The following is a 14,730-nucleotide window of genomic DNA, read 5'->3' as shown; positions in this document are numbered from 1 at the left end:
AAAAACCAGAACATAGAATTTACCATCATGACCACTTTATAAAAGATTTATCTATTTATTTTAGAGAAAGCACACATGCCTGAGTGATTGGAGGGGCAGAGGGAGAGGAAGAGAGAGAAGCCCTCCCTCCCAGCAGACAGATTCCTCACTGGGCACCGAGCCCAAAGACACAGGGCTCCATCCCAGGACCCTGAAATCATGACCTGAGTCCAAACCAAGAGTCAACTGCTTAAACAACTGGGCCACCCAGGTGTTCTGCCCCCATTGCAACCATTTTTTTTTTTTAAGTGTCTAGCTCAGTAGTGTTAAGTATATCCATATAGTTGTCTAACAGATCTCCAGGACTTTTATCTTGCCATTTGAAACTTGATGTCCATTAAATTATAACTTCCCTATCCCTCTCTCCCTAGCTCCTGGTAATGACCATTTTACTTTTCTTTTTTCTTTTTTCTATGAGTTTGACTATTTTAAGTACCTTATATAAGTGGAATCATATAGTTTTTGTGTTTTGTGACTGGCTTATTTCACTTAGCATAATATCTTCAAGGCTTACCTATGTTGTAGCATGTGACAGGATTTTATTCCTTTTAAAGACTGAATAATATCCTAGGACATGTATATACTACATTTTGTTTGCCTATTCATCCACTGGTGGATATTTTGATTGCTTTTTCCTCTTGGTTATTTTGAATAGTGCTGCTGTGAACATCATTATGCAAATACTCCTTTGATACCTTGATATAGTTTTTTTTTGAATATATATCCAGAAGTGGGATTGCTGGTCATATGGTAATTTTGTTTTGACTTTTTGCCAAATCTCCATACTATTTTCTTTTTCTTTTTTTCTCTTAAAGTCTTACTTATTTATTCATGAGAGACACAGACTGAGAGAGAGAGGCAAAGACATAGGTAGAGGGAGAAGCAGGCTCCTCGCAGGGAGCCTGATGCGGGACTCAGTCTGGGATCCCGGGATCATGACCTGAGCCAAAGGCAGGCGCCCAACCACTGAGCCACCCAGGCGTCCCTCTATACTCTTTTCTATAGCAATTACACTATTTTACAATCCCATCAATAGCGCAAAGGGATCCAACTTCTCTATGTCTTCACCAACACTTTTTATTATCTATCTATCTATCTATCTATCTATCTATCTATCTATCTATCTATCATCCTAATAGTGGGAGGTATTATCTCATTGTGGTTTTGATTTGCATTTCTCTAATTATTAGTGAAATTGAACATCTTTTCTTGTGCTTGTTGGCCATTTGTATATCATCTTTGGAGAAACGTCCTTTTCCCATTTTTAAACTGGGTTACTTTATTTTTTTGTTGTTGAGTTATAGGACTTCTTTATATATTCTGGATATTAACTCCTTATCAGATATATGATTTCCAAATAATTTCTCCCATTCCATTGATTGCTTTTTCACTCTGTTTGTAGCGTCCTTTGGTGTATAAATTTTTAAGTTGCATATAGCATCGCTTGTCTATTTTTGCTTTTTCTGCCTGTATTTTTGGTGTCATATTCAAGAAACCAGTGCCATATCCAAAGTTATGACATTTTCCTTTTTTTTTAATTTTAGGAGTTTTATAGTTTTAGGTCTTACATTTAGGTCATTAGGTCTTTAATCCATTTTGAGTTAATTTCTGTATGTGTGTAAAGTAAAGGTTCAGCTTCTGATGTGGTTATTCAGTTTTCCCAATACCATTTGTTGACTGTCTTTTCCCTAATAAAGTGTTTATTTCTGGGCTTTCTATTTGATTCCAATGGTTTATTTGTCTTTATGCCAGTACCATACTATTTGATTACAGTGTTTTAAAGGCATTCATTTTCACAAGTTTTATATATTCTGACAATGCATTTATTCTTTAAAAAGTCTTTGTTTATAAATTTTCACTATAATCTCTTTCAGTTTTTACTATATTCATTCAAGTCTATAATTTTAAGATCTCTTTGTATTGCTGAATGTGTTGCTTCTACCTGCTGCATGTTGTTCTCAAGTATACATGTACCATAATTTAATTAGTGATAAATAAAACAAGTAGTTTAGATTAACAACTAGTTAGATAAACTAAACAACTACTTTACCTCTAATTTCCTATTGATGCAAACAATTTCTAGGTGAAAATCTTTGTATATGTCCTCTTACAGACTTGCCCAATGATTTTTATTGTATATTTAGCTAAGAATAGGATCATTGTATCATAGCTCAAAAACATAATTTAAAAAAATCCAGATTGCTTTGACAAGAGTTGTCATTTTATATTCCCACCCATTGTATATAAAAATTCTTATCTCCTCATATCCTTGAGGATACTTGGTATTACCAAGGTATTAATGAGTTTTCTAATTATTGCCATTTTGATAGATATGAAGTGGCATGTTAATGTTCTTTTAATTTTCATTTTTATGATTATTAGTGATTTTGAGCATCTTGTAATATGCTTGGACATCTCCTCTTATGAATTTCCTATTTATACCTCTTGTCTCTAATTTCTATTGGGTTTTCTATCATTTTGTTTGTTTTTCAGGAGCTCTTGGTATATTTAATAGCTGAAATTTGTCAGTTACAGATATTGCAAATATTTTCCCCAGTCTATGTGTATTTAACTTCATATATAATGGCCTTTTTTGAATAGAAAATTTAAATTTCAATAGGGTCAATCATGCTTTCTTTATCATTTGTGCTTCTTGAAATCTTTCTTTAGCAATAGGTCACAAAGGTATTCTACATTTTCACCTATTGGATCTATAAATTTACCATTTACATGTAGGTTAATAATGCTGATTTTTTCTTTGTTCATAGTATAAGGCATGAATTCAGTTTTATTTTCTCCTTAGAGTATGACAGCTCTCCCAAAATTATCTACATAAAATGTATTCTGTTCTTGCTTTGTAGTTTACTTTTACCATGCATCAATTTCCTGTACATACATGGTTTTATCTCTGGCTTCCATATTCTATTTCAGTGGTCTGTTTATCTGTTATACAATATCATATTATTTAATTGCTTTGGATTTCAGTTTTATCAATATATTTTAAAATCTGTCTTTACTCATTGTTTTAGTTTTTCAAAGATGATTAAACACTTTGCCAAACCTTATTTTTTTATTTCAATATAATTTTCCCAAATTCCTCGAAAATTCTTCTGAGATTCCATATGGAATTTTATTGAATTTAATTTGTGGAGTATTGAATTCCTTAAAATTTTTATTAATATTATTTATAAACATATTATTTATTGATGTCATATTTACATTTTTTATTTAAAATTCTTCTGTAATGATCTTATGTGTTCTATTATAGGTTACTTCTTAGATTGTTTACAAATTTGTTGTAAGAATAGATTGCTTTTTTTCCCTCTATATTTTCTATGTCTACTGGAGACATAAGGGAATGTTCTATATAGATGATCTTATCCTGCGAAAAGAATGACAATTTTACAGATTCCTTGCCAACTTTAGAGCATCTATACATTTTTCTTTCTTATAGGATTATCTGAGTATTGGCTCTGCCATTTACCAGTATTATCAGTTTGGGTATAACCAGGAGTCAGAAACCACAAAATAATTTGACAATTATAATAAAGAATTATTAATAGGGGATTGAAATAACAGGAGATTGACTACTGAGGAGTAAAATACTGAGGAGTAAAAAGGGAAGAGGAATGGCAGGTACAGGAAGTAGCTACCATCCATAAGGATAAGAAAGAATACCCAAGGAAGGAAAAAAATCTAAAGACCCCTCCTACCCCAGGACTGAGATCCAAACTTCATTGGAGAGAGTGCAGCCATAGTTTACTGAATGACAGGAATGTTTGCTGAGGCTGCAGAGCCATCCAGGAGTGTTCTGGAAGGATTCCAGGAGAAGCCATCACAGGGAATTACCATGTTGGCAGTGCTGGCTGGGAAGTCATTCTGTAGGGTTCTGGGGGAAGCTGCCCTGGGGATATGCTACACCTGAGAACTCTCTATGAAGCTGCTCCTTGGGTGTGCTTAGCAAAACCTTTTATGGGGAAATTGTTGGTTCACAACCCTCTTAGTGACTTCCCTGGTATAACCTGAAACTGGCCCGCCTACAGCAGGGCAGGAAGAAACAGAAGAAAGAGGCAGGTAACTCCAGGTTGGTAGGTGGCAGTTTTAATAAAAAAAGGGAACTTACATATGAGACTTTTCTTGAGTGGCAGTAAGATGAATGGCTCCCCAAGCCTGCCTGCCAAATCTTAAAAGCTTATAAAGAGGCCTTTACTGGGTTCAGTCATGTATATCATGCAGATGTTCTCAATACTACATAATTATGTGTCCTTGGAGCAGCCTCTCAGAGTAGGAAAGGCAAGTAGAACTCATATTCCAACAACAAGGGAGGGGGATGAGGAGCCTCCGATTACCCAGGTCCAACTCAAGGGTCAACTGGAGGTCACTTCTTTCCATTGACCTTCTCTGACAGAAGCCCTGGGTTAGCAGCATTTGGCTGTGCAGCCACCCAAGAGGATGCTGGAGAAGCTGTTTGTAGCAGCTGTCATACGAGTCACTCTTCACTATAAAGCCCCCAAAGAAGAAGCTGTCAATAGGGAACTGCATGTGTTGTTGCCTGGTGGGTGCTGTTGGAACCACGTGTTGTAGAAGCCACACGTGCTGCAGGAGTCTGGTACCACAGAGGCTGTGCTGCATATGCTATAGGAGCCTGTTTAGAGGTATACATCTAAACCAGGAGAAACCTCTCCCCCTCCAGTGTGCCATTAGCACCTTTTACGGAAGAAGCTTAATACAATGCAGCCTGCAAAGAAGAAATATGTACAGGGTACTATGGGTGGAATTGTGCTTTCCTAAATTCATCTGTTGAAGTTCTAAGCCCTAGTACCTTAGAAGTGATTGTATTTGAAGATAGGGTCTTTAAATAAGTATTTAATGTTAAATGAGGTCATTAGGGTGGGCCCAAATCCAGCATTTCTGGTGTTCTTATAAGAAGAGGAGATTAAAAAAAAAAAAAAAAAGAAGAAGAGATTAGGATACAGACATGTACAAAAGGAAGATGTGAAGGCAAAATGAGAAGATGACCATCTACAAGCCAAGGAGAGAAGCCTCAGAAGGAAGCCAACTCTGCTGACACTTTATCTCAGACTTCTGTCCTCCAGAATTATGAGAAAATGAGTTTCTATTGTTTAAGCAACCCAGTTTGTGGTATTTGTTATGGCAGCCCTAGAAAACTAATACACAGGTTCTATTTCTATTACTGAACAACAGTCAGTGAAAAGTGGATTTGAAGCTGAGACATTACGAATTGTTAACTGACACATTAAGTTTATAAGCCGAGAAAGTTAAAAACATTCTCTGAACCTCTTATCTTATAAAAATGAAATCCTTGCCAAAATCGAAAACTTTTTCAAATGCTTAAGGGGAAAGGGAGTTTCATTTTCTTTCTCTTAATCATCTAGAGGACTTTCTTATTCATAGGATTTCAGGTGGACCCAAAACAGTTGGAATCAGAAAAACTTGTTCATTTTTGGCACTAATAGGCTCTGTGACCTCAGCTATGTGCTTAACTCTGTGAACCTCACTTTCTTTATATGGAAAATGAGGGTTATAATACCACATAGTGATGTTGTAAGGATGAAATGAGAGAATAGATACAAAACACTTAGCTCTGTGCCCTGCACACAATTAGTGCTGCTTAAATTGCATAATGTTGTTATCTTTGTCACTCCAGTATCTAACAGAATGACTCTCAATAATCTGTGAAACACGTATTTGTTGCTGAACAAACTGAGCTGAACTGAATAGATTTTCAATGGGAGAACTTCAGACATAACAACGGGCACTATAGATGCATGTGGGGTGTGTGAGTATTTTTAGATAGATAAGTATCTACCCAGTACCTTTAAAATCATAAAAATGTCTGTGATTACTTGAAGTGAATTAGAGCATGTTACCATTCTAGTGTTACAGAGGTAATAGATCTCACTGCATACCCAGGAAAGAAAACAATAACAAAAAACCCCAAAGAAAAAACCTCCTGAAATAAACAAATGGTTTAAATATATAATGCCTGAAAGTGAAAAGTTAGAGAAAATAGTTATTTTAAATCTCTGATAAAGGAAATAGGCAAAAAAAAAAAAAAAAAAAAAAAGGAAATCCATCAAATCTCAACTTGTTTTCAAAAAGTCCCTAATTAAATTAATGATGGTGAAATAAATCCAACAGGTACAAAACAAATCTGATTTTAAGCTATCAACCTCTTAGCTTTTGTTTTGAGACATTTTGAATAAGGGCTCCCCCACTGTTTGATATTTTAGAATCTTTCTCTTAAGATAACATGGCAGGAATCAATAAGTTTATATTAAATCTTACATCGAAAGCAAGGTCATGCAAGGTCTTATGTCTTCAATAAACTGATTGTTTCAAGCTAAATTTGTGTATTAGTGCTGAGGTGTGAACAAACATAGGACTTTTCAACACCAGTGCAGGAAAAGAAACACACAATTACATGTTGAGATTTCTAATGCTAAGTGAACAGAACTGATATTTTTAAAATTAAAAATGTGGCTGCTAATTTTTGCTCTCAAGGTACAGACAGTCACACACATAATTACAAGATTTACTGCTTAATATCCTCTTAACCGCTGAAAGTGATTCTGTTTATGTTGGGAAAAAGAAGCCAAGTAGAAAGGTCATTATGTTGTGTCTGCAGTTCTCACTCCTAATATGTGAGTCTCATTTATAAGTAGAGGGAAAAAATCAATAACCCTTTTAAGTTGCCTTGGATTCCAAGTGGAAAATGCTTTAACCCACTGTGCTGTGGTGACTTAGAGCCACTGTGAGATATTATGCAATGTTGTTTCACCAAGGCTTCCAGCTCACTTCAATAGCTCTTAATTGCATTGTTGAGTCTGTCTTGGCTGGTGAAGTAAATGAATGCTGTCACTACTTCCTGAAAGTTTAACTCTTTTATCCATCAGTTGTTCTTCATCATCTTCTTGAAAGTTACTTTTGCTCTTATAGAAATTACCTGTAAGATTAAAGTCATTTCAGAAACAGAGTTCCCGCAGCCCAGGTATGAAAACCTTTAAGCTCTTAATTTACTTATGTCCAACAAATATTGGCTAAGCACCAGCTGTGTGTAAGGTATTATATATGAAGTGGAAGAGCTGACAAGAAATGAGTAAGACAATAAAAGAGTTCCTGTTTTTAACAAGCTTTAATTAACCATGGAGAGTGAGTTAAGAATATAGATGTCTACAATTTAAAGTTCTATGTAAATGCCAAACGAGAAGAGGAAAAGGCATTGTCCATAGTTCAAAGGTTCAGAGAAGCTATGTCCTACACACTTCAAGTTACAGGGAAAGAAAGGCTTTAGGATCCTGGAAGAGTAGATGAAAATTTGAAATGAATAAAAGAGAGATTACCACGTATGGGCAAGGCAATTGATAAGTAAAAGTGAAGGCAGAATAAAGACCAGACCTTTCCAAAGTTGTAGCCCCAGTAATAGAAGCAGATGAATTTGGAAAGTAGATGGAGTCCAGGTTGTGAGGGGCTTTAAATATGGTGCTTTCTTGAGACAATTAATAACATGATCCAGGCAAAAGGTCAGAAGGAAGATTTCTCTGGTACTAGAGGAAGATTCCTCTGGTCAATAAGTATTGAGAGAACAAGGCAACTAAAGATACAAAATATGTTAGATTAGACATCAGATGCTTTTGAAGTATCTCATATGTTGATTAATTAAAGATATAACTAGTCTTCTGAGACAAGTTCTGAATTTATGCCCCCAAAATGTGGGTTCTAATGTCCTTTCCATGAAATGTGTGAGTTTAGTAAGAGTGAGAAAATACTTGCATACATATGTCCCAACTACATGCGAGACACTGTGCTGGATATTCTCCATGTTTCATCTCTAATATCTACAGCAATTCTTTAGATAGAAATCAATAACTTCATTGTACCGATTAGGAACTAATGCATAGAGAGTGCAGGTAACTTGCCAAATGTCAGAGAATGGTTAAATAGCAGGGTTGAGATTTGAACCAAACATTTCTGAACAAAGCCTGCTCGTTCAACTCTAGGCTTGAATCAGTTCCTTCTGCCTTGCCTTAATTTTATGTCTTTTTGCATATTCCTCAATATCTTAGTTTCCTTATTAACACATTGGGGTAATAACTTCAAATTTGCTGCTTTTAAATTAAAATGACTGTATCATAGTTAGTGTTCCATAAACTTACTTTTTGAAGGAGGATGAAATTGAGACTGTAGTGAAGAGTCTATAAAACTTGTTTAAATGAAGATAATTTCCTTATCTTCAAATATTACTATTCATCAGTGATTTAAAAAACCCAAAATATTACTGTTTTTAGTTCCTAGAGCCACTCCATAACCCCCCTTTAGTTCATATAATTTTATTATCCCAGATTCTTTTTAATTTTTCTACCTCATCCCATATATTGCATATCAAGCAATATCTCCCACAAAATTCCTAAATACGAGCATGTGAATGTTCTGAGCACATGTAGTATAAATATAAGCACACTTTAAGTACTTCATTAATCTAACATATTATATATACGATACTTTAATCTCTGTTGATGAAAGATTAGGTGATTCTGATATGACTTGCCTTCCCATTTTGTTTTCCATATGCTTTGGTAAATAGGAAAAGGAGATAAGGGTGGGTATTTCCAGGTGATTCTGGCAGAAAATTTGATGCACAGTATGGAACAATGTGTTAAATGTATACACACCAATAAATATGTGTTTTTTAAAAAAAGATTATTTATTTGTTTATTTGAGAGAGAGAGAGAGCGCGCGCACAAACAGGGAGAACAGCACAGGGAGAGGGAGAAGCAGGCTCCCTGCAGAAATTTCTGATGACAAAGAGATAAGAAACAGCAGCATGGAGGTTAAGAATGTAAAGCTATTTTGGCGTGGAGTCTTTTGGGTTTTTCACAGAAAGTATCATGTCATCTGCAAAGAGTGAGAGTTTGATTTTTTTCTTTGCCAATTTGAATGCCTTTTAATTCGTTTTGTTGTCTAATTGCTGAGGCTAGGACTTCTAGTACTATGTTGAACAACAGTGGTGAGAATGGGCATCTCTGTCATGTTCCTGACCTTAGGGAAAAAGCTCTCAGTTTTTCCTCATTGAGAATGACATTTACTATGGGCTTTTCATAGATGATTTTTATGATATTGAGGTATGTTCCTTCTATCCCTACATGGTGGAAAGTTGTTTTTATTTTTAAGATTTTATTTTTTATTTGAGACAAGAGAGCACAAGCAAGGGCAGAGGTGGAGGGAGAGGAAGAAGCAGGCTCCTAGCTAAGCAGGGAGCCCGACATGGGGCTTCATCCCAGGACCCTGGGATCTTGACCTGAGCCAAAGGCAGATGGCCAACCAAATGAGCCACCCCAGTGCCCCTATTGTGGTGAGTTTTAATCAAGAAAGGATGCTGTTATTTTGTCAAATGCTTTTTCTGCATCAATTAAGAGGATCATATGGTTCTTGTCCTTTCTTTTATTAATGTGATGTATCATTGATTGATTTGCAAATGTTGAACCACACTTGCAGCCCAGGATTAAATCCCCCTTGGTCATGGTGAATAATCCTCTTAATGTACTGTTGGATCCTATTGACTAGTATCTTCGTAAGGATTTTGGCATGTTCATCCCATGTTCATCAGGGATATTGGTCTGTAATTCTCCTGTTGATGGGGTCTTTGTCTGGTTTGGGGATCAAGGTAATTCTGGCTTCATAGAATGAGTTTGGAAGTTTTCCTTTCATTTCTATTTTTTGAAATAGCTTCAGACAAATAAGTATTAGTTCCTTTTTAAATGTTTGGTAGAATTCTCCTGGGAAGCCATCTGGCCCTGGACTCTTGTTTGTCAGGAGATTTATGATTACTGGTTCAATTTCCTTGCTGGTTATGGTTTTTTTCAGGTTTTCTATTTCTTCCTGTTTCAATTTTGGTAGTTTATAAGTTTCCAGGAATGCATCCATTTCTTCCAGATTGCCTAATTTGTTGGCATATAGTTGCTCATAATATGTTCTCAAAATTGTTTGTATTTCCTTGGCATTGGTTATGATTTCTCCTTTTACATTCATGATTTTATTAATTTGGGTCCTTTATCTTTTCTTTTTGATAACGCTGATGAGGGGTTTATTGATCTTAATTCTTTCAAAGAACCAGTTTATAGTTTCATTGATCTTTTTTCCTGTTCTTCTGGTTTCTATTTCATTGAGTTTTACTCTAATCTTTATTATTTCTCTTCTACTGCTTGGTTTAGGACCCCAAAATCGCTAGAATTCTTACAGGAATTCATTAACATGGCAGGATATAAAATCAATGCACAGAAATCAGTTGCATTTCTATACACTAACAATGGGACTGAAGATAGAGAAATTAAGGAATTGATCCCATTTATAATTGCACCAAAAACCATAAGATACCTAGGAATAAATCTAACCAAAGAGGTAAAAAGGATCTGTACTCTAAAAACTATAGAACATTTATGAAAGAAATTGAGGAAGATATAAAGAGGTGGAAAAACATTTCATGTCCATGGGTTGGAAGCATAAATATTGTTAAAATGTCTATGCTACCCAGAGCAATCTACACATTTGATGCAATCCCTATCAAAATACCACTGACATTTTTAATGGAGCTGGAACAAATAATTTAAAAATTTGTATGGAACCAGAAAAGACCCTGAATAGCCAGAGGAATGTTGAAAAAGAAAACCAAAGCTGGTGGTATCACAATGCCTGACTTCAAGCTGTGTTACAAAGCTCTAATCATCAAGACAGTATGGTACTAGCACAAAAACAGACATGTAGATCAATGAAACAGAATAGAGAACCCAGAAATGGACCCTCAACTCTATGGTCAACTCATCTTCGACAAAGCAGGAAAAAATATCCAATGGGAAAAAGTCCCTTCAATAAATGGTCCTGGGAAAACTGGACAGCCACATGTAGAAGAATGAAACTGGACCATTTTCTTATACCATACACAAAGATAAACTCAAACTTAATGAAAGACTTACATGTGAGAAAGGAATCCATCAAAATCCTAGATGAGAACATAGGCAGCAACCTCTTCGACCTTGGCCACAGCAACTTCTTGCTAGATACATCTCCACAGACAAGAGAAACAAAAGAAAAAATGTATTACTGGGATTTCATCAAGATAAAAAGCTTCTGCACAGCAAAGGAAATAGTTAACCAAACTAAAAGGCAATTTATGGGATGGGAGAAGATATCTGCAAATAAAGGGATAAAGGGATAAAAGGCTAGTATCCAAGATATATAAAGAATTTATCAAACTGAACACTTAAAACCCAAATAATCCAGTCAAGAAATGGGCAGAAGGCTTTAACAGACATTTGTAGTAAATTAATTTGTAGTTCCTGAATACTTAACTGTATGATAAAATTTCCTATCAGGCTCCTCAAACTAACTGACCCATTTCCACACTTTCCCTTTATATATTACGTATTTCACTATGCTTTTCTAAGAAACTCAATGGGACATTGTGGCGCTAATCTTGTTTTCCATTAGGGTTAGGAATTTTTTTTAGAGTCTTGAAAACCCTGGGAACTATTTTTCTAAACTTTAATTTAATCCATATATATTTGCTTGGTGTTTGTGTTTCATACTTCTTTTTGTTAAGTGAATTTTAAACATACACTTATACATTTATGTATATTTACACACACTCACACACACATCCATCTTTTTCCTTAAAAGGAGAAAATAAGAAAGACTATGTTTGGAGAGGGCGCTATAAACCCAACATGTGATAGTGATGTCAAAAATTTTTCCTTTACAACTTCTACTGAAATGGCAAGACTTTCCTGAAACAACATTTAGTGTTTGTTTTTAAAACAAACCCATGGGTTTACTTTGTAAAAACTCACGAATGTTTTTTTATTCATCCCATATCCTTTTCAGGGTTGCTCTATGCCAAAGGAAATATGATTAAAGCAGCTCAGGAAGAGTTTTGGTCGGCAGTAAGACACAATGACTATATCTTGTAGGGAATTCAAAAGGGGGAATGGGAAAATCTGCATGTACATCCTGGGGGAGGGCACGTTCTAACTCTTAAATTCTTGTTGGATGATAACTCAGACTTTTAAAAATATGTTTGCCCTTGGATTGATAACAGTAACTTAAATTTAGCTCCAGAGCTTCTGTTAAAAAAAAGTTACTAAGTCCTAAAATTTTTATAAAACCCAGTGGCAATACTAAAGCTGATATTGACAGAGCACTTAAATAGATCTATTCCTTGTGTGTTCACTTTCGTGGTTTAGATAGTTTAAGATGTAGTTTATCTGGGAATTTTTCTCTCCTGGCCTTAAATATTGATTGAGTTTGAAATAAAATATGTTTATGATGAAACCTATAAGAAAAGAGTTCTATTGAAAACTGCCTCTCCTTCCCCAGACTGAACGACACATCAGGGTTTAGAACTTGCTTTGAGGTCAGTAGAAATGCCACATTCTGCAGAGAAAGACTCGGACATAAAGTGAACATGGTTAGAAAAGGTAAGCATTGGTGCCAAGGATGAGTATTTAGCTTCCAAAGTTTTAAGGTGTACGAAACATATAGAATAAATATCTTCTCCAAAATATATTCAAACCCATGTAAATCACGTTGATTCCCATATTTCACCTTTCCTTTGGAAACCTAACAACTAATAGTTCTGAATTTCCCTACATGTTCAATATTAATGTAGAGAGTAGCACATCCGGGTTGCATTCTGCAGATATCTGTTTCAATAGCTCAGTTGATGTGAACCAGTCAATTGTAAGTGTAACTAAGTGAAATACAATAAAAAAGACAGTTAATGGAAAAGTGGAACAGATTGGTTTGAAAGGTCTCTGTTGCAGTTTTAATATATTGTTGTCTCTTAAAACTAGATTTATAAGAAAGAGCAGATGTTATTTGCATATTTTTGTGGCTTTGCAAGAAAATAAATATTAATGATGTTGGCTACCTCAAGTAAAGAACATTAAGAATACTCTCTCTGTATATGTGTATTTGTTTCAGGCAAACTATAAAGTTCATACATTCTCTGGAATGTCTGGATAGACTAACTAATGCCTGGTAAGTTTTCAAAGAATGTTGGGTGACATGCTTTTATCTTGGCTTTGTATGTGTCTTCCTCATGTGCACCATAATTCAACTTTGGTCTCAGTGACTGGCCGCAAATATTTCATCACCCTTGGGTTCAGCTTCAGTATTTGTGAAACCAATTAGTGAATGCTTAATATCATGTCATTTTTTCATCTTCAGTTAATATGTTATCAATAGTCATTTGCGCACAGAGGTTATCATCACATTCAGTTAATTTCAGGAACACAAACAGATATATCATTTGAATTTATTTTTGACATCTGAATATGCATTTTAGATGAATAGAACATTATAGATATCAGTTGGAGTGGAAAGTGCCCTTAAATGTTCTATGTTGAAAATCTATTAATCATTGAATTGTATAGATGTCATTTCAAAGTTAAAATATATCATTAATTGATATAAAATTTTATTCATGAAGTGATTGAGAACTTCAAGTAAGTAAAGTAAGGAAATAGCATTTATAGCATGAAACTACTTTAATCGTATTTTTGATTTGAAACTACTTAAAATTAGGACATTAATTAGGATATGACTTTTTTGAGAAAAAGTTATTAATTTTCACATCTTGTGAAAATTAATTATAAACATAATGTCCAACCAAAACATAGTTGGTTCACACTAATTAAATTTCAAAACAATAGATTCTAAACAAATAGTTTAAGAAGATAATTTCTTCTAAATCTGAATTTATGGAGGCTAAACATTCAATCAAAAGTTTGAATTCAATAGCAGAATGAAATAATGACTAATTCTGTGCTCCTACTTTACTCATTGCTTAGGTATTTCTGAGTCTTTCACAGTTTACATTGTATTGAGTGTGATTGAAAATATATTTCCAGAATGGAAACGCTTTATAGAGTGTTATGAATTTGTCACTGATGATGTAGCAAGTATGATATATGTGTGTGTTCATACTCACTAATTATATGTTCACTGAGTAATTGTTGCCTACCATAATATAACAAGATAACTGACCTTAAGCCAAAGACAGGTTACATGAAATACTAGAGGCACAGATGGTCCCCAACTTACTATGGTTCGACTTATGATGTTTTGACTTTATAGTGATGCAAAAGCAATATGCATTCAATTGAAATTATCCTTTGAATTTTAAATTTTGATATTTTCTCAAGCTAGCAATATGCAGTATGATTCATATTCTCTCATGATGTTGGGCAGTGGCAGCAACCCACAGTTCCCAGACAGCCACATGATCATGAGGGTAAACAGCCAGTCTATACCCATACAACTATTCTGTTTTTCACCTTTGGTACAGTATTCAATAGAATACGAGATATTAGTTTATCACAAAATAGACTTTATGTTAGATGATTTTGCCTGACCGTAGGCAAAATAAGTGTTCTGAGCACATTGAGTACTTTAGGCTAAACTATGATGTTCGGAGGATAGGTTTATTAAATGCATTTTCAACTTAATATTTTCAACTTAGGTTTATCAGGACATAACCCTATCATAAGTTGAGAAAGATCTTTTTCAGTGACTTTTCCCATGTTCTTTACATATTACAAATATGTGCCAACCAGTTGGGTAACCTAGAAGAAATGGATAAATTCATAGAAATACACAGTTTTCTCAGACTGAATC

General features: G+C 34.7%; 1 protein-coding gene and 1 long non-coding RNA gene across 14 annotated transcripts in view; one reads left to right on the top strand and one right to left on the bottom strand.

The window, feature by feature from the left end:
* LOC144301763 (uncharacterized) overlaps positions 1–14,730 on the top strand; it is a 305,839-nt gene that overhangs the window by 196,783 nt on the left and 94,326 nt on the right. The window lies entirely within an intron of this gene.
* LOC144301762 (uncharacterized) overlaps positions 1–14,730 on the bottom strand; it is a 161,350-nt gene that overhangs the window by 117,820 nt on the left and 28,800 nt on the right. For 11 of the 13 annotated variants that reach the window (XR_013368561.1, XR_013368565.1, XR_013368556.1 and 8 more), the window contains one exon: positions 11,031–11,120. Coding sequence is in view for 2 of the 13 variants with exons in the window: in XM_077878844.1 (XP_077734970.1) it covers positions 11,031–11,120 (90 nt within the window). In the remaining 11 variants the exon portion in view is untranslated. Of the gene's footprint in view, positions 1–6,392; positions 7,007–11,030; positions 11,121–14,730 lie in introns of those variants that run through there. The other 2 variants (XR_013368564.1, XR_013368562.1) reach the window with 2 other exon arrangements.

The sequence above is a fragment of the Canis aureus genome, chromosome 30, assembly GCF_053574225.1.
Source record: "Canis aureus isolate CA01 chromosome 30, VMU_Caureus_v.1.0, whole genome shotgun sequence".
NCBI lineage: Eukaryota > Metazoa > Chordata > Mammalia > Carnivora > Canidae > Canis > Canis aureus.
This window is presented reverse-complemented; position numbering and strand designations above follow the sequence as displayed.